Source organism: Tauraco erythrolophus, chromosome 1, assembly GCF_009769465.1.
Source record: "Tauraco erythrolophus isolate bTauEry1 chromosome 1, bTauEry1.pri, whole genome shotgun sequence".
NCBI classification, from domain to species: domain Eukaryota; kingdom Metazoa; phylum Chordata; class Aves; order Musophagiformes; family Musophagidae; genus Tauraco; species Tauraco erythrolophus.
The window spans coordinates 119,067,161-119,087,446 of NC_141465.1; the positions used below are offsets into that span (position 1 = coordinate 119,067,161).

General features: G+C 37.2%; 1 protein-coding gene across 1 annotated transcript in view; it reads left to right on the top strand.

Moving 5' to 3' along the window:
* Nucleotides 1-20,286, top strand: part of CWF19L2 (CWF19 like cell cycle control factor 2) — an 87,787-nt gene that overhangs the window by 11,738 nt on the left and 55,763 nt on the right. Inside the window, exons 2-10 of the mRNA XM_086621771.1 lie at nucleotides 626-736; nucleotides 1,455-1,574; nucleotides 2,996-3,103; nucleotides 5,182-5,301; nucleotides 6,847-6,940; nucleotides 8,070-8,185; nucleotides 9,726-10,444; nucleotides 14,591-14,687; nucleotides 17,574-17,663. Coding sequence (XP_086477897.1) covers nucleotides 626-736; nucleotides 1,455-1,574; nucleotides 2,996-3,103; nucleotides 5,182-5,301; nucleotides 6,847-6,940; nucleotides 8,070-8,185; nucleotides 9,726-10,444; nucleotides 14,591-14,687; nucleotides 17,574-17,663 — 1,575 coding nt within the window. The remainder of the gene's footprint in view (nucleotides 1-625; nucleotides 737-1,454; nucleotides 1,575-2,995; nucleotides 3,104-5,181; nucleotides 5,302-6,846; nucleotides 6,941-8,069; nucleotides 8,186-9,725; nucleotides 10,445-14,590; nucleotides 14,688-17,573; nucleotides 17,664-20,286) is intronic.

The following is a 20,286-nucleotide window of genomic DNA, read 5'->3' on the forward strand; positions in this document are numbered from 1 at the left end:
TGAAGGTTGTAAGAAAAGAAGGCTTCTCAGAATGAGAAGCGGAAGTTGAAAGCCTTTGTGTCACTCTTATTTAAGATGATGAAATCAGTGCTAGAGGAACTGCAAAGCTGTAGCTTCAGGAAAGAGAGTGCATAATATGTTTATGCACATGGGCGTGTAGTGATAGGACAAGGGGCAATGGATTCAAACTGAAAGAGGGGAGATTTCGATTAGATATAAGAAAGAAATTTTTTACATTGAGGGTGGTTTAGACACTGGAACAGGTTGCCTAGAGAAGCTGTGGATGCCCCATCCCTGGAAGTGTTCAAGGCCAAGTTGGATGAGGCTTTGGGCAACCTGGTGTAGTGGAGGGTGTCCCTGCCCATGGCAGAGGGGTTGGAACTAGATGATCTTTAAGGTCCCTTCCAACCCTGACCATTCTGTGATTCTATGATTCTATGTTTTAGCTGAGTTTCCCCTTTAATGTGTAATCCAAAAATATTTTTATTGCAGTCCTCTAAAAAGAAAAGTTCTCAAGAACAGTTCTCAACATTGCGGATGGTTGTGCCAGTGTCTTACAAAGGTGCGTCTGTAAGTAGATGCTACTGAATTCCGCCTGATTATTTTTCTTTTCTGTTTGTCTTAGGCCAAAAGTAGTTATGAAAAAGAGCAGAGGCACAAGCTGCTGAAGCGTCTGCGAGGTGAAGATACATGGATGCTCCCTGATGTGAATGAACGTGTGGAACAACTGGAAAAGGTGATGGAACTGTACATCACAGAATCGTGTTGCTAGCTTTACAGCATGTTTGTGTGAACAGAAGGCTTTGAGGCTTTAAGATGATCTTTAAAAGCCTCCCAATTTCTGAACTCTTTATGCTTTGATATTAGCTTTTTTTAAGTGGAAATAATCTTTTACTCACAAAGAGGAAAATTTTCTGTCATTCAATTCCAGCTTTAATTTCTACTAAATGCAGAAAAGCAAACTCTGCCAGACAAGATTAGTTCCATGGGAAGAAATCTGGAGGATCCAAGGCTTTGTAGCAGTCTCGTTTGTGATCATTCACAGGAGAAGCCTTAATGGAACCTCTGAATGTCACATCCTTTTAGTGTAGAAATCTGTGCAGATATTTCAACAAAGGACAGATGTGTATTGATGGTGCAGCGATTCCTGAAGAAATAGATTTGACCAAAATAAATGCAGTGTAGAAGATATTCTATGTATAGTTATAGTGCCTTACTTCCAGGAAAAAGACACTGAGAAGGGGAAGAAATGTTGATTATGAATGTGAGGTGTGCCTTTCTCCCCTGCCAATAGAAGAGAGAGAGGGTAGTAGAAGTAAAATGTAGCTATATCCAGCTGTGTGTGTGTGTGTTAACTTTTTCAGTGTGGTTTGGTAAGTAGATGGTGATTGTTTTTCTTGTATGTGGGTGATTTGGTTTGCTGGATCTCATTTACAAATAACATCTACTTGTAGGAACATTCTGTGCAGAAAAAAAAGAAAAAGGATAAGCATTCAAAAAAAGCTAAGAAAGAAAAGAAGAAAAATAAGAAACAAAAATCTGAAAAGAAGAATGACTCACCTGATAGTTCTTCAGTAAGTAAGCAACTTTAAAATGCTTCAAATGACATTTTTAAAACCTGCACCATTTTAGTCTCTGTTGAGTACACACGGTTAGTAAAATTAAGACTCATTCTTACCATTTTCTTATGTTTGGGAAAAACTGTGGCAGTTTGTCTTTTTAATATGCTGCATATTTAATCAATTGAAAAGATGCTGTTATGTGAGTTCTTGTGAATTTTATAATATTGATTTCACTCATTAGGAACTAAGGGATTTATAGTTTTTTCAGCAGAGAGAAATTGAAAAAAATCATCATTCTAGGATAGAATGGAAAAATTCATAGGTTCCCTATAGCCAGTGGTATATGGTAGAATGATGTGTCTAAAGTTGCAAATACTTGCCTTTGATTTTAAGCATGAGTTACTGCTGCCTTTTCCATGGATGCTCAACCACAGAAACTCTCAGCAACATGTTGTGCGTGGGTCTGAAGGAAGGCTCAAAATTGCGCATTTGAATCTGTAAACAGATGCCTTCACATTGAGGGGCACTCTGGCAAAACGGTACAGAGACTGCATGAGAAATCTGCCTGCTGCTTTCTGGCCATATTGTGTAAAACATCCAGCGTTTTTGGTGCAAGGCAGGTAGTGCTGTGGTCTTTTCTCTTTTCAGAGTCTCTTTTATTGAGTGAAGGAGCATGCAGTATGATGAGATTTATTTCCCAGGGACTGATACCAGAAGTGAACTATGCTTTTCAACGTGGGTAGTAACCTAAGCCACAAGTGTCCCACATTTCCCATGGGAGTCATCAAAACCCCTCAGATAACGTGAGTTCCAGGATACAACACAGTCCTGGCTGATACCTTTCATCCAAAGTCTGTTATTCCCATGACAGGTTCCTGTAAATAGCAAAGAAACTCTGTTTAATGAGGTCTTATTTGCTTCAAGTGTAAAATCTCAGTACACTGTTTGCAAGTGCAAGTATAGGAGGTTGGATATGAAAATAGGAGATAGCATGTACAGTGCTTTATATTGTACTGTGTCACTGATTTTACTTTTTTGATATAAAACATACTTAGTAATGAATTTAGATTTTTTAATTTCATTTTTGTAAAGCCGTAAAAACAGTTGGGTTTGGTTTTGTTTTTATTCTGATGGTTTTAGCTTTAGCAGTGTTACGCTAATAAACCGCCAGCATTAACTAGTCTTACATACTGTGAAGTGCTCATGAAGTATGGTGGAGTGTTTTGATCATGAAGGAACAATCTCCTATGGGAACATCAATATTCTATTTTTATTATCAGTATTTTTAAATAATAACCAGTATTATATTAGTAATGCTTAGCAATCACCATCGATTTTGATTATCAATATACTTGGTAAGTATTGCATTTTATCAACACATAATAGTATGTTAAGGTGTTATTATTATTCTTTACATTAAACTCTATTTTTAGGATTCTTCAGTTGAATGGGTTGAGTCAAATGTGTCACAGTCAGATAACACAGAAAAAGCTTGGAAGGTCAGCAAGCACTCAGATGCTGTGAAAGAACCCTCCCTGCAGGTGAGCAGTCTGGTAACTACTCCAGAAATAAATTCAGCATGACCAAATGTGAAACATGTTTAGGTTTCATGGCAGCTCTTTTGCAATGTGTTGAACAAAACCTGTGTTACAGACGAATGTCGTTGTTTAGCTAGGTAAATGTTGCATTTCGTTCATCCGAAGACTTCTCTACCTAATACTTGCTTAATGTTTAGCAAGGCACTACACTTAAAGTTGCCTAGCACCAATTCCTTTCATCGTGTTTTGAAGCTCTATCAACTTAGCTTGATTTAGCTTGAAGGCTCTGGGGAGACCTTCTAGCAGTCTTCCAGTACCTAAAGGGCACCTACAAGAAGGCTGGAGAGGGACTTTTTACAAGGGCATGTAGTGATAGGACAAGGGGCCATGGATTTAAATTGAAAGAGGGTAGGTTTCAATTAGATAGAAGGAAGAAATTCTTCCCTCTGAGGGTGGTTTAGACACTGGAACAGGTTGCCCAGAGAAGTTGTGGATGCCCCATCCCTGGAAGTGTTCAAGGCCAGGCTGGATGAGGCTTTGAGCAACTGGATGTAGTGGAAGGTGTCCCTGCCCATGGCAGGGGAGGTGGAACTAGATGATCTTTGAGGGTCCTTCCAACTCAAACCATTCTATGATTTTCTCAAAGAGGTCAACTTAAAGATCTTAACTAGACATGTTATTTTTTCTGCATAATTTTGGTGGCTGTTCTACAATGGAATGAATTTTAGCTTCTGTAAGGAGACACACACACACAAAAAAAAAGACAGAGAAAGAGAAAAGCCCTCCAAACTGCAGATCTGAAGCCTATATGGAAAACAGAGTCAGGCTCTTTTCAGTGGTGCCCAGTGACAGAACCAGAGGCAATGGGAACACGCTGAAACACAGGAGAAACGGTTTTGCTGTGTGAGGGTGACCAGGCAGTGGCACAATTTACCTGGAGAGGTTGTGCAATCTCCATCCTTGGATATGTTTACAAGCCAGCTGGACATGGTTCTAGGCGACTGACTGTAGTTGGCCCTACTTGAGCAAGGAGGTTGGAACACATGACCTCCAGGGGTCCCATGCACATCTACTTCTGTTGATTCACGTTGCTTGCTAATGTGGGCATAGATACTGTTGAATCACTTGAAGATAGATTGTTTTCAAGTTCCTTCTGTTTCTTAGAGGAAATCTGAGAAGTGAAATGTTGTGTTTCACCTCTGAAACTCTCTGGTGTGTTGCTTAATATAATTTTTAAGTAACAGAGAAAGTGTGACATATGACATCTATTCAGATTGACAACTCAGACTTGAATCCTGCTGAAGATATGAAGACTCTATTGTAAGGACATGTTTCAAAATAGGTGTAATCTTGTTATTTTGTTTGCTATACTATCCACAGAAGTGTTCCAAATACTTATTTTTGTAGAGTAGTTGTTTATAGTGTGTATGTCACTGCTTTCTTTTGAGGCTTCAGGTTTTGTGTGTGTAAAAGTAGTAGGTATATCTTGGCTTTTTGCATGCTGCTTTTCTTTAGAGAGTAATCCTCATTTTTAAAATGTCCTTAGTCTGGCTTAGGTTTTGTAAATGCAGTTTTCTACCTGTTGTTTTGAGTACAAGTCACAGAATTTAGATGCGTAACTGTTTAATTTCAGGGTGCAGTTAGTGCCTAGATATCCGAGGTAATGAGCTATGCTCGGTTAGTGATTGTGAATTTTGTATGTGCGAGAAGAGATGTAAGAGGTCATGAAGTCAGAATTAGTAAGATGAAAAGCAATTGATCTAGATGTACAGTGCTCATTTAAGCAAATAATAAGCAGTCTGTATAGTTTGCATGCTTATTAGTGTCTTAAATACATTGGGAAGGTGTCTTTCAAATTACAGAAAGACATTTATGAAATTTGTGTAAGTGAATATTAAAAAATTGAAAGATTTGGATTCTTAAAATCGCACTTGCTTTTCATTAAAGTATTTAATACATGTTTATAAAACCTATGCTGTTTATTTTAAGTAACCTTTGTTAGTAGTTGCACTGGTTTGATTTGTACCTAAGCCACATATTTGTTGGAAATATGATGCTGATTCTTTGTGTTTGTTTTAAAGAGAGAAGAATGGATGAATTTAGACTTCATGTCATTGAAAACCACTTCAGCAGAAGCTGTCAGAGGTGAAAGACACAAAGAAAAAATGCTGGAACGACAGAAAGCTCAAGAACTTGAGCAGGTAGGAGGAATCGATATATCAATTTTTTTCTGCATCTTAATTGTGTGTGATGAATGAGCCGATGAATTGGTTCAAATATGTAAGTCTTTGTATAGTTTTTAAGCTAATGCCTGATGTATTGTGTGATAGTGATTTTAATTAAATCGATGAGTTATTTGTTCTGTTTGGGATGGGAAGGGTTCATACAGCAGGCTTATCTGTGGAGAAAAACCTTTAAACTAGCTTCTAGGTAAGGAGAAAGCCAGTTTTGTTAGTACTAAATTCTGTAATATTTGAAGTGCTTCTGAGATGTTTTACTTAATAACAATGACAGACTTCTGGCCTTCTTCCCCATGATGTCTGTGAAAGGAGCACCATTCTTTTATGTGATAAAAGCTTACCTAAGTTTCTGTGTTAAAGTGTAAGGTGCTGGGGCTTGTTTTTGCCTGAAGAAAGGATTGAGCAGTTGCTGTGCCTTTCGTGCTGCATTTGTGCATGAACACATGGGTGAATCATGCTCTGGCTGGGGAAGGGGTTGCTGTCGTTAAATTAATTCTGTTTACATAAAGTTGCTGGCTGCTTCGTTTGTTCATTCAGGTCCTTAAATGTGATGTGGTGTGACTGAAAAACAATGTAGTGTGATCTAAAAACGTAGTTGCTGATCACTAATATTTACTTGCCCTCACATCTAACAGTAGACCATTTGTTGCTGTTAGGTTTTCCAGTTAGTTATGTTGTGGCTAGGAACCAGATTGACCTGGAGTGCTGTTTTTGTGTAGTATGTGGCACTTTGGTTATTGTCTTTTGAGAAGGAATTAATCTTTTTGTTTTTTCCCCACATAATTTTTTGCTGAACGTTTTTTCTGAGCTGTTGAAGGACCATTTAATTGGGAGATCTTAAATCACCAGAATGTCAGCATGTATTATATGGTTAATGACAATTTATATGTATTCTTGATCCTAGAAAAATAGGATTTTTATAGACTCTCCCACCCAACCACTTGCTCTCTGTGCAGGTTTATACTTTTGTATTTTCTACACCAGAATGTCTGTCCTTTCTTTGATATGTAAAACAATGCGTACAACAGATGCATGCAGCACGTCAGTGGTGGTGGTGTGTTGATGATGTAACATAGACAAATTCAACATATTGTCAGTGCTGGAATGCCTTATCAACCCTTTTCTCCTGTGGACTTCCTTGCCTGCTTCCAGAGAAGTCAGTTGACAAAATCACAGTAAGTGATCTAGTTTGAAGGTGAAAAGCAGTAACTTGAGGTAAAACTAAGAGCCCTCGTAACAACAGTGCTTCAGACACGAGTACGTTGCTGCTACGCTGGCAGTGAAGTCAAACAGTAAAACTGCTTCTGTGTAATAACAGTGCCAGCTAAGCACGTGTTTGAGAGCTTTAACTCAGGATGGAGCGTTATGTTTATTTCCACCTGTCTTTAGGTAGCACAAGTTATGAGTCAGCTCTTCTATTCCCACACAAGTCTCACAAAATTTATCGAATATTCTAGAAAATACAAACTGCATGCTATGCACGCATGAAAATTATTTCTGTTTCAGGCCATGCTGTCTGAGAGAGAACTCAATCCCTATTGGAAAGACGGTGGTACAGGTTTGCCACCAGAGAAGGATGAAGAAGCTTCAGTTAAGACAGGTAAACAGCAACTTTTAGTAATAATCTTAAATTTCTGTCTTGGGTCTCTGGCCTCTGTGTTCCTAACAAGTTGCTATTAATGTTGACGTAAAAAGATTATGAATAACATGTAATCAAGTAAAATTTGGATGAAAATTCAGTAGTGAATATTGGGTTAGTGTCACAGTATGTTGTTTTCCAGAATTTCTCTTCACTGATTTTTAATCTTGAGTGGTTTGACCTTCAATATCTTTACAGAAATTCTCCATTTTGAACTAATTAAAGGAAAGCATGATTTAACCAAGACAAGATAAATTGTTGTTGTCACCTCATTTGGTTCCTTTCATTCCATTACACAAATTATAGTTTTAAAATATTCAACCACAGAAGCCTGAGTCACATTAAAATGAAGTACATTACAGATGCAGTTGGTGGAAAAATATTGTTTCTGTGACCTTTTCACTTCTTTCCTTAGCCTAGGGTTATTCTGCCTATTTCCAGCAAGAGCAGTTAGAAAAATGTTTTTCGTAATGTCATGAAACATTTATTATGTGATAAGAAGGGTCCTTTTATTTTGTCAACAGGGAACAGTAGGGTCCCTGGCTTTCCTCTTTGGGAGCCTTTCCCTGTGGACAGTCTCTCCTGCCAAACCATTAGCCTCATGCCCACTTTTAGGAGTCACAGAGATCAGTGATCTCTAATAGGTGACGGGCATCAGTGAGTATGTGTCCTGAATGTTAAGACCTCTGCTAGCTTCTCAAATGAAAAGCAATGGATTACTCATTAATTTTCTCAGAAGGGGAAAGCCCTTGTTTGTTTAAACAATAAGAAGGTTGTAGGTTTTTGTTTTTTGTTTTTCATATAAACCCTCACAACTTCTCATATGCCACTCCTGTCTTGGAGTTTACTTGTTGTGTTCTATGATCAAATGGCGAAACTTAAATTAAATCAGTGGTATTACTGAGGTGTATCCAGCATTAACTTATAAAACCATGTAATTGTATTATGGTACTCTTTATATTTTTCTTTTGCACTTCTTCAATTTTTGCATTAAGTTTAGGTGGAGGTTTAACGTCACATACAGAGTAAGGTTAAACAGGAATAACTACTGAGATATAAAACTATGACCTCTCATTGTTTTCTACTTTAGTTACAGTGGTAGAAGATGCTGGATTGAGTTGGTTACGAAAATCATACCAAAGGATGAAGGAACAGGCTGAGAGAGAGAAACGAAATTTTGAGGAAATTGTAGCTGAGAGATACGGGGTAAGGATATTAAATTATTTTTTTTTCTTACTACTAAATGCTTGGAAAATATTGCTTTCATGTGAAGGCACAAATACTTCATGTGTAGAGTTAGATATAAGGAAAGAAGCAGGAAAAAACAGTCTCTGAAGCTTCTCTCAAGTAACAAAGAGTTTAAAAGCTACCTAGCCTTTTATATCTTTTTCGTTAAATATTTTGTAGTAGATGAGATCCTATAGCAAATTTAAAATACTTATCTTCTACATCAGGAAATTCAAATGATCCCAGTTCCAAAGTACCTGAATGCTTCCGAAATTCTGATGTATACTAGAAAATACATTTTGTTCTCCTGCATGTAGCAGATAATAATTTAAGTTTTGGATAATAATAATGCCGAGATAATTTGGAGAGCTGTGTCAAACTTTACCAAAGATGAATCTTTTGGCCACTTGTGATCTGTTCAGTCCAGATTTATTGAGAAAGCTGATTAATTCTGAAGAGTTTAAAAATCTTCAAAATTAATTTTTAATTGTTTTAATAGCAATGTTAACTCTTTAAAGCCTGCCCCCTTTACATACTATATTATTGGCGTCAAAAGTGTGACATGTTAAATCTTTGCCATAGTGTTACAGTTCAGTTTTCTGTGGGTTTTTTGATTAGGTTGGTTTGGTTGTGGAAATCTTGGATAAGATAATATGACTTCATACTGTTGTCTATAAACTGAATTGTAGTCACTCCTGAGCGATGAAACCAACATGGTCAGCACTGGTAGAAATTATTCAGTGCCAGTGATTGTAAAGAATATTATTTTTAAGAACCTTTCTCAAGAAAATGTCGTTCAAACAGCGTTGAACCACTCTGGCTGCTGAAGTACAGGATAGTGATTGAAAGAGATCCCTGCCTGATTTGCTTCAGTATGTAATGTTATGAACAAAAGAAACCAAAAAATATTGGTGGCTTTTAATTCAGCTCAGAAGTGGGAAGAGGAACAGTCCACATTTTGCATAATTGCCTAATGGGTAGACTCTTTGTCCAGAAAACCAGAGACAGAGGTTCAAAGCCTGTTTCAGGCTAAAGATTTTGAACCCTCTCTCCTGTGTTTTTAAGACTAGATTGTAAAATGGTTTAGTGAGAAAGTCCATTGGTTCTATAGAAGCTGAGCATCTGTTGACGGTAAATGCAGAGTTCATGGGGAAGAAAGAAGAAGCCTTTCTCCCTAGCTCAAGCCTCTAATCTGTAGTTTGCCTGGAGGAGACAGTTCTGAGGCTCTGGTCCGTTTTCCCAGGAGTGCTTTAGCACCGTACTTTAGAGCCATGGGATCAAAGTTAGAAACAGTCCAAGAGAAAGGATCAGAAAGCCTTCCCAGCAAAGCATCTTAGACACGAGGCTGTAAGTTCTCTGTTTTGCACTGTCTTCCTTTCCACTCCATGGCTCATGCCTTGTCCTTTGCACAGTGACTCATTTTCACAGAATAGTGCTTTTCTTGTAATACTTTGGAGGGAGTTTCACAATACCCCGTGATCTTAAAAGCAGTATGACTTTTTTTTCTTCTTTTTTATAGTCAATGGAGATATTTCAGTCACGATTAGAAGAAGCTGAAAAAGTTGCATCCAGAAAAGAAAATTATTATGGAAGTGGAAGATGGAAGAAAACTGACTATTCAGAAAGTGAGAAAGGGAAAAAAGAACAGCATATGAAAAAGGAGATACGAGACAAAGACGATATAAACAGGAACATGTTTGGGGGCTATACTAGGGAGAAGTATGGCAAGAGATGGGCTCAAGAAGACAAAGGTTACAAAAGAGATAGGTCAAGAGAAGACCAAGAATGTGGACACAGTAGCACGGACTCAGAATTGAGAGGCTACAGCTCCAAAGCAGAAAAACACTCTGATGAAAAACGAAGTCAGGGAAAGAGTTCATCTCTAAGCAACATAAAACATAAATTTCTGAAACCATCTGAAGATGATTTGTCATCTTACAGTGCACCTAGAGACTACAAGTCACAGCACTCCTCTTCCAAACTGCCGGTTCATAGCTCTTTGAGCAGCCGTTTCCAAAAACCTAGTGAGGATACTGCACTGGAGACCGAAACACACAGAGAAGATAACAATGAGAAATTAATTTCTGATCAAAAATCATCAGGTACTTGGGAACAAGTTAATGACGATAGCTGGAAAAGAACTCCAAGTGATAAAAAAGAGAAGTCACGACAGGAGCACCCGAACGGTATCCCTGAGGAGAAACAAACACTATCTGACCATAAAACATCGTGTTCTAGGTATTTTACACATATCTTTATTTGTCTTTTATTTACTGTATTTTTCATGGCAAAGTGTACTAGAAACCCTGTCTTTTTTGTGACAGTATTAGATCTGATCATATCAGACCTCTTTAGTTAGGAGGAGGCTAACCTCACAGCGAGGGACAGCTGAACCACTGTAGAAGTTATGAACATCCCCTGCTTGTCCTGTCTCCTCAGCATATTTGAGAATTGCTAATGATAGATTATTTTCTTCTCCTTTCTAATGCTAGTTCACACTGCAGTGAAATTGGCCTTTTAGCCAAAAAAAACGGCAAAACAATATTTCAACTGTCGTTGAATTTGTAAAAGACAACCTTGAAATGTTAGAAAATGCTGACTAAAACCTAAAATAATTAATACAGCAGGGATAGGTTTGCCACCTGTGAGATAACTCATACGCTAAAGTAGTAGCATATGAAAAACAGTAGAAGGTATTGATGAGAAAAGTGCATTTTCTGTGGAAAAGAGGGAAGATGAATAGGAGTGGGAAGGGAAACGCAAACTAATATGTGGTAGGAATTTGTTTGCCTGACTTGCTTTAGTGAAAGGCAGCAGAGGATAGTGAGGAGAAGCGGTCAGAAAAGTAAGTTGTAGACAACTGAGCTTTTGCTCTACTTGAGGCTACCTGTTCTCCAGTATTACCAGCTTGCTGGTTCTTCCAGTGATATGGGTAGCGTGTTTATTACTGTGAATACTTTCTTTCAGATCTTCCCAATAATAGGTAGGCATGTGCAAAAGTACTTTAGAGTCAGGATGGCCTTATTTAATTGCTTGGGAAAGCTGGACAAGTCAATATTCTTGGTCAGAGTACGTAAGAAGGATGATATGATTTAGTTTGAAACAGCATTTGATGAAATATGGTAAAGTGTAATTTCTTCTTTCTTATATGCTTATGTTGACTATTTCCAGAAAAAAAAATTTTATAGTGGGATTATGAATTTACTTTTCATGTTTAATTGTTGGATTCTAATAACAGTACCTTAAAAGTATTAATTTTTATAACTGTTCTTCATGTAGTACTTGCAGATACCTCACCATGTATTTGCCAAGAAAAATTGTACATCAAATGAGAACTGTGTGACTAACCAGAAACAGGCAGCGTAGTCTAAACAATTCTTTATATTGTATAGGTTGGGTATTTTTTTCAGGTTGTACTTGCTGTATTTTCTACTTTGATAGGAGCCAATGAAATTTATGTTTTCGTTGATAGCAGGAAGATAAATTGTTTGTATGATATTCACTCAATCTAAGGTATTTCTTTATTTGTTTTAAAAAGCATGAGTTTGAATGTCCCTCATGGCAGGAGTAGTTCTTGATTCTGGCCTGAATAGTTTGTATGCACTACGGGAAGTCCCACTCATAAGTGTTTGTCATGTTGTGTTTTATTGTTTATTTTAGTATTTACCTAGGTGTTATTTTGCTGGAAAATGAGAAATACATCTTTATAGTTGTCTGAAAGAAAGATGTTGTAGCATTAACCCTGTGATGTATGAGACATTGTTAGAGATGCAAATTTGTAATGCTCTTTGTTTTTCTAGATATTGCCCAAATACTTATTGCCCTGAAGTGCCGGGGGTTTACCACTTAAATGCACTTTGTAAACTGCAGATTAGAATGATTTACAGTGTGTCTGAGCTGGAGCCTGTGAAACTTCTTTAGCTCTTGAGTCCTGGTGTGTTTGTGACTTTGTTCCCCTACAAGGTCTGCACAATCCACACTTATTTTTGGCCTGCCTTGGGTAGCGCGTTGGTTTCCACAAGGAAACGTCTGTATTCGTGTAAGGAGAGATGCTGTGGTGAGCTGGGAGAGTGCATCTGCACAGACTCTATGGAAATACATGCTCAGAACTGTATGTCTGGAAAAAAACGCACCCTTTTGAACAAACACTGGTGTGGTGTTGGCACTGTCACCAGTTGAGTCCAAAGCACAGTACCATACGCGCTGTTATGAAGAACATAAATTCCATCCCAGCCAGACCTAGTAGAGCATGTAATTACTGAGTAGAAGTGAATGCCGTTGCCTCATTATTGTTATCTTAGAAGAGACACTACTCCTTTACAGTCTTTTTTTTTTTTTGTTAAATAATGATGAATCACTTTTTTGTATTGCAAGTACAAGAACTGTACCTTTTAGCTTTTGGTTGCCACATGTAGTAAGTGCAGTGCTAATTGTAACTGGACAGAGCTGCAAATTTCGGGGAACTATATTGTGTATGGAAGTGGTTTGCTTGTTCAAGTTCAAAGAATTCAATTATTATGATAGAAAAGATAATTATTTTCCTTGCAGAAGAGCTTAGAAACTATTTAGCTGATGTTTTCTTTTGCATGTGTTTTCTGTTTCAGTAGTTAAACCCAACTGTGCATCTTCGTTGATGTTTTAATTCTATTTCTTAGCCAATACAATTACTGAGCTGATTTATTAGTTAAGTGGAGATTACTTAGGCCTAGAAGACCGTATAGCCTCTGCTTATTGACTTATTTATTTCCAAGTTCTTTTAAGCTCACTCTTAACTCCTAAGCTTCTGTGTGTTTGAGGTAGTGTATGACTTGTCTTACTGTTTCCTTCAGTGGGACTTGTCTTTTTTTGGTAGAATTTTGTAGAAAATTCTGACTCTTGGAACGTTTCAGGTTTAGATATGTGGGGTAGTTATCTGTTGGGAATAATTCATGTGCTGCTACTTTCTTCTTCCTGAAGCTTCTAGTCTCGTACTACATGTACTCTTTCAGTGGTGTTCAGTCAGTCACAAAAAATAAATCTTCATTGACTTTGATTAATAGGGATGGTGGTTCAGTTCCTCATCTCTCATGCTGACAATGTACCTTTTAAGTTTTATCCCTTCTAAAACACAGAGAGAGTTTCTTCAGCCTATAAATCAAAGTATTTTGGACAGTTATGACACAGGTTAATTAAAAGTGCTGATTGGATGTCCAAAGGATCTCCCCAGAGGAGAAGTCCATCTAGCAAGCGTTTGCTGAAAATCACACTTAATAATGTGACTGCTTCAGAGTTTAATTTGAGACAAGATAAAAAGGAAAAACAAAACAATGTCTCTAATCTCAAAAAGTTCAGACGGTGTTTCAGGTGCTAACGCCGCTTAAAACAAGCATGTATGAAGTAGTAAACATCTCTTGCTCCCTTTACTGAAATAGTCTGCCTTATTTTGGGCAACCTGGTGTAGCGGAGGATTTCTCTGCCCATGGCAGGGGGGTTGGAACTAGATGATCTTTAAGGTCCCTTCCAACCCTAATCATTCTATGATTCTATGATTCTATGATTTTGAAAAATATAGGTTAAGGAGAAGTGAGAACTTCATCTCTGAAGGTTCTGTTTCAGATTAAGTTAATGTAAATGCTTCTGCTGAGTTTTTGGGTTTTGAATTGGACATCTTCAAAACTGATAAAAGTAACTTTGTTAATTTCCTCAGGCTGAGGAGATCTGGCAGTTACAGATGACACCATCTTCAAATCCTACAGGGTTTAACCATATTAAGTAGTGAGTGAATTCTCTCTTTTAATAGCAGGGACCAATATCATAGCTGTATTCTTGTGTCTCTTATGTTAGATATTTTACTTTCAGAGTTAGTTGGTTATACTACTGTGAGCAGATAAGTATGGGTATATAAGTAGTTTTCAAGAGATGGAAGCCACTTGTCGTACACGAGAACAGCTAGGAAATGGGTGATTTTGCTGGTGCTGAGAAGTAAAAGCATGACCAAAGCCAGAAAGGACAATTAACAGAGTTGGTTTAAATTACTCTTTCTGCTCCTCTTTTCCTTGCTTTTTGTCTGCTTATACCTGTTACTGGGTCTTGTCTGTTTTTTCATGCTAAGCTTTCTCATAGAAACAAGAGAAAAAACAATATATCTTGTTCATAGATAGTGCTTTTCATTTTAATTGATTTCAAAACTAAGAGGAAACATACCTCATAAAAAATTTTATTCAAGCTTTTTGGTTTCAGAGTCCTTGGCAACATCCGACTGCAAATATATTTTTATAATATGTTGTTATCAATTATTTTGACAACAGGAGCTTATGTACCAGTACAGCAGGCATGTAGTATGTAATGACACAGGTGAATACTACATTGTTTTCCCATAGATTTAGTGCTGCTGGTGTTTTACAGAGATACGTCAAAGGATGAGCCGCCTCGGGTCCTTAGTGGAGAGGAGATGAACAGACTGGGAGCGAGGATTGTGAAAGCAGAACTCATGGGAGACATGGTAATGTCTTTGAAAAATTGTCGTGATTTACTGCAATTTTTCTTTAAAACTCACAGTGATTTAGTTGTTAAAAAAAAAAGGTATTGATTCAAGCAAATAAAGTCTTGCAAAATTTCATCAGGTAGGATTCAAAGATACTGCTTTTACTGTAACTTCTGCTTTAAATGCAATGGTTCATAGACTAGAATAGAGGATTTGGGTTCCCAGGTTTTGTACGCTAGGCAGCATATCCAAACCAAGTTGTTCTCTGCCTTTTCCATAGGATTTAATGTCTTTTTATTAAGCAGGCAGCAGGTGAAAACTACAAAGCTCCCAGTCTGTGTTACAAGGTAGACAGTATCTGGAGCTTTTTTTCATCAGCTTTGTCACAAGTGGATGCTTGTGGTCCACAGCTCTGCTGTATAAGCATAGTTTTTAATTATGGTATGGAAATATAAAACTGAAAGGAACTGCATAGGCCATTGCATCCAGCTCTGCAATGAGAATAGCTCTGCAATGCGTTGTGGTCAGTTCCACAAAACGTCTGCCCTGAATGAGACTGGGTCCATGATGCTGAGCTAAACAGCTGCATGTTTCATGTTGCTTTAGAAGGCATGTTTCAGCAACCTGAAGAATCAAGAATTTTACTATTTTGGAACACTCTAAACTCTGGACTTAATTTTTTTTAAAATTACATTAAGTATGACTGCTTGGAAGTTTCAGTTATAACAAGTGTTAGTTTTTAAACCATGTTTTTCAAGTGCTTGCTCTGAATAGTTGCTCTTAAGGATGTATTGTTGAAATTTTTTGAAGCATATAATAAAATAACATTTTAAAGAAGTGAATGCTATCACTATGGGCCTTTGTTTTTTTTTTTTTTAAAGATTAATTTTTAGTGTGCTGGTTTACCTTGCCTCTTGTGACAGAATATTTGCACCAAAATCTGCATCAGTAAGAAGTAGTAAATAAGACATGCTATGACTTCAGGTGCCAGATTAATATTTCCTGACATTCAATGATGCTTTGATTTGTGGGAAGTTTTAGGATATTTGGCATATGAATGTATTGCTGGATTAGGACATGGTGTTGGTTTTTGTCAAAACCTGTATCACATAATTTAATTATTTTTAGGAGAAAGTGTCCGTTTTATAAATATTTTCTGTTCAAACTGATTTTATATTGTGGATTCTCTTTGTACAGACTTTAGACACAGATATGTTTATGTAGCTTTACAAAATTTAAAGAAATACACCTTTTCTAGAAATCCTGTTAATTTGAAATCTTATCAACTTAGAAAGTGAATTAAAAGTAACTTCAAGCAGTGTATTTTCTACTAAGATGTAATGAGTGTTAATGATTTAAATAGATGCCTCCATATTTTGTTTTGTAGTTTTCCTAGTTAATATACAAAAAATACACTTGTGAGGAAAAATATGTTTATGAATATAATTATATGATAGGTTTGTGAGGGACTGGTGTTAGTCACTTCAGATATTATTTTAAGACATTTTCCTACAGGAGAAAATGGTTGAAGCTATCTATACACTAGTTGCTCAAAAGTACTGGGGAGAGGAAAGTTTTCCAAAGACTCTTATGGAGAGCAGCAAAAATTTTAAAACTTTTTTTTTTACTGCTCCACTGCAATAGCATTGTCCAAATAAAAGTTTGGACACAGTATGGGTTTTTTCTTTTCCACCTGACAATAACTGAATAAGAGTAATTTGAATAAAAATATACAGGTATTCTGTGGGGAGAGTGTGATTTATTATTCTACCATTTTGATTTGTTTTGACCAAAATCATGTAGCAGAAGCCAATATTACAATTTTAGTGTTAATTTTATATGTAAATTTTTCTACATATGCACTCTGAATTAGCCTAGTTAAAAAAAAAATTCACAACGAAACAAACACCACAATATGAATAATAAAAAACCTATCTTAGCCTTGTTGCTCTTTAAATATTTTTTTCATGGACTTTTTCTGATCAGATTGAAATGCAGCTTGTTTAGAGAAGTTCATCCCCACACACCAGAACAGATGGTTATATAACAGCATGTCCTGGTGGCTGGAGCTCAAGGTTGGCCATGTGAGACAAATGAATTCTGAATCTGTTTTTGTTGCTGACTTGCTGCTTGGTGTTGATCAAATTACTTAATTTTGAGGCAGCGATGATAGGCTTGATTGCTGGAGTCCAATCAATGAAACCAACAAAGTGGCCAAAGTTTAAATGATTGTATTTCTTATAGGTTGATAGGTTGTCAACTGGTAGTTCTAAGGAAACCAAGATACTCTAAAGTGCTTGTATTTAATAAATGGATGAAAGAGCAGGAGCATCAAAAGAAATTTACACAAGACTAAACAGTTCTCATTTTCTACATCTTGTCCGTTTTAATACCTGAAGTAAGATCTGAAGTGCCAAAGTTGGACATGTGGTGTAGAGAGATGTGAAACTGCATAGCAAAAATGCCTGAGACACACTTCCCTAGACCCATTGTGTGCGTGTGTGTGTGTATAGATATAAAAGTAAATAAAATGATATGTAGCATAACCTGCAAAGGTTATACTCTTGGTATGTTCAGACTTCCTTATTTAGCCTCCTATACATAAAGTATATACACAAAGCATTTATTAGTATAACTGAATAATGTTCAAACGTATTTTTTCTGGTGTTTTTATGACAATGTATGTTTCTATACTTTAGATGCCTCTGTTCTGAACAATTTTTTTTGTCTATAGTAAAGAATCGTGTGAATTATATTGACATATTTTATTTAGTCTTTTGTGTCACTAGCGTTTAAAAAATATATCAAACCATTAAGAAATGGAATGAATAGTTAATTCTGATATAAAGGTCTCTAAAAGTTTAAAATGGTTAAACTAATGGAGTACTACCACTTTCTTTGAAGGAGTTAGCTTCACAACTTCAAGCAGAACTTGAGAATGCACGCAAATTGATAGAGACTCAAGGGCAGATTCCGGCAAAGCCTGGTGGAGAGGTAAGGGGAAAATATTCTTCTTTTCCTTGTGGTAACACAATGGTATAATACATGTAGCAGCTGAATTATAAAGAACATGAAAAGTACTTAGGAAAACTACAAAGCGTGACTTTAGATGAGTTATTGTTCAAATTAAATTGTACTTTTTGGTGGTAAACAAAACTTTCTCCGTTGTACTTTAACAACTTCCATAGGATTTTTTTTTTATTGATATTTTCTCATCAATGATATATATCGTCCATTAAAAATAAAATTGATATGTGCCATGTCACTGACTGTTTGCCCAGGAGGCTTAGACCTTGTGGTCTGGAACCTAGGCTGTCTTGCTTTCCAAACTCTGCAGTGACTAACGCAGGCACCAAAGCACCAAGCAAAGCAGGTCTGCATCTTGCTTAGCTTACCAGGATTTAGTGCTGGCTGTTACATAACTCTGATGTCTCTGCAGAAGCTGGCCCTTCAAATGTTATTCTTTTTAAAGAGTGGTGTTCCAGAAATGGATAGTAAACTTCTTCCACACCAACTTTGATATAGCTACACGGAAACAGGGTCAATACCTTAATTTATGAGCTCTGTCCTCATGATGGAGAGGAGACTTTTAGGCAAAAACTAATGTTCTTGTCTAATTTGACCCCAAGTCCAGACTAGACTTGTGTAGTTACACAGGAAAAAATCCATTCAGATTTTAAAATTGGAAAGTAGAGGGCATGTTATGGGTGCTCCTAAAGAATGTTGATAAAAGACCTGTTCCTTAGAAACTGAGTCATGAATGTGAATGACAATTTTGGTCAGCCTTAGTCTTAACCATGGTCTAATTTTTATCTTAATTTTTAATTAAAGGATTTTTAAAATTTACAGCATGTTAAGTACCAAATGTAAAGACTACTTGAATTTTCAGAAAGGAGAAATAATTTAAAAATACCAAGTGAAAACATACTTAGCATGAGGCCTCTCTTTTTAGCTGTCTTCATCCTGGGGGCAATTGATCTCACAGTTTGCGCTTTTACCAAGTGATAGTCTGCTCTGCAGAGATTCTTCCCTACATGTAGAAACAAGCTTAGAGATGCGAGATTTTGGAGATTCAGAAGGATAGACTGATAAAGAAGAAATAGTCTACATCCTTCTGGTCTAACATGGGTCCTAATCTATCTCTGGAATGGCATCTGAAAAATACATGAGTAGTCCAGGAGGAGCCTTCTGAAAAAGAAAAGTGTATTATAGACTTGGATAGATTGGAAATACCGTCTTGCTGTGCTAAAGCCTCAAAGGGATTGACTTAGTCATTTCTATTCACGAATGTGCTGTAAGATAGTTAGATTTTTCTTTTGTATTTTGTGTGCCTGTCCATAATCAGTTTGCACTCTTGTGTGCATATTTACTCAAGCTGGGCCTGGGGACTTACAGGGCATGTTCACTCCTTGCCCTGCATTCTCTTTAAACATGGTGGAAAAAGTTGTGAATACCCATAGTCTCCCCTGTCTTTCGCTTCCTCTTCTGTGGGAGTTTGACTAAGCCCCCATTGACCACTTCAGTGTAGTGATTGATATAAGCTTCTTTGCAAGATTGAAGGGATTTAAAAACAGGGCTCTTTCCTCTCTGAAGTATCTTGGATGCGAAATGTCTACCCGTCTGAGTTCTATGTTGGCTTTCTCTGAAGGTCAGGATTGTCGTCTTACCTAATTCCGGATGTAGGCGCTTGGTTTTTAGGTCTGTTCATCAAAGAATGCTTATTTTTGTGTTAGAGTCCATCTGTCTTGCAGAAACAATCTTTAGCTTGTGGGAACCAGGACTGTTGACAGTCCTGCTGTTTTGGACTTCCCATGGTTTGCCATTGAAAATAGTCCCTTACAGATGCAACAGGACTGATGTCTGTAATTCTGCAAATGGTTAGTTCTTGAACTGCATCATGCCAGAACAGTATCAACCTCTTTACAACTTGCTGTAAGGTTGCTCAGCTTCTTAGACTTGCTGTAAATTGACAGACTCCCCAAACCATGGTGAAAACCTTGAAGTTTACTTGAAGTCACTTGGGCTTTAATTACTGCCAGGGCTTGCTTTCTAGAGGGTGAAGGTCTTCCTGTACATTTTAGAGGCTTGCTGCCTTGTCTTTATCGATATGCTTTGTCTCTGCCTGTTTCATAGCTATTTCTAGCCTCTATTACGTGGCTTTTGAGTGCGAGCAGTCCAGCAGAGGTGACAGTTGCTCTGTCATAAGTCATGTCCCTGTGATAGTTGCCAGGGTGACTTTGGACTATTGGGATGCAAGCAGAATGTGTTGCGTACTCCTGTGTATCAAGGGCCAGCTGTATCACATTGTGTCCCAGATGTTCAGAAACTGTTTTGTTACACAAGAGCAGCTTATTTGTGAAAGTGTATTTGATATTGTGTGAATCAGTCTTGCTGTAATGTTGACCACCCAAGAGACAGCCTCAATCAGTTCAGCCAGCTGTATTCCAAGTTTGCTGAAGCAGTTTCCACAGAAGTGGCTTTACAAATAGATATCCCATTGATCCCAAAGTTTGATAGCTTTGCTTTTGCTACCAGTGAAGTGTTTTGTTTCAGGCAGGTCTGTCTTTGGTTCTTGGAGCAGCATGACCAATGTCGTGCTGAAAGGTACTGAAACATG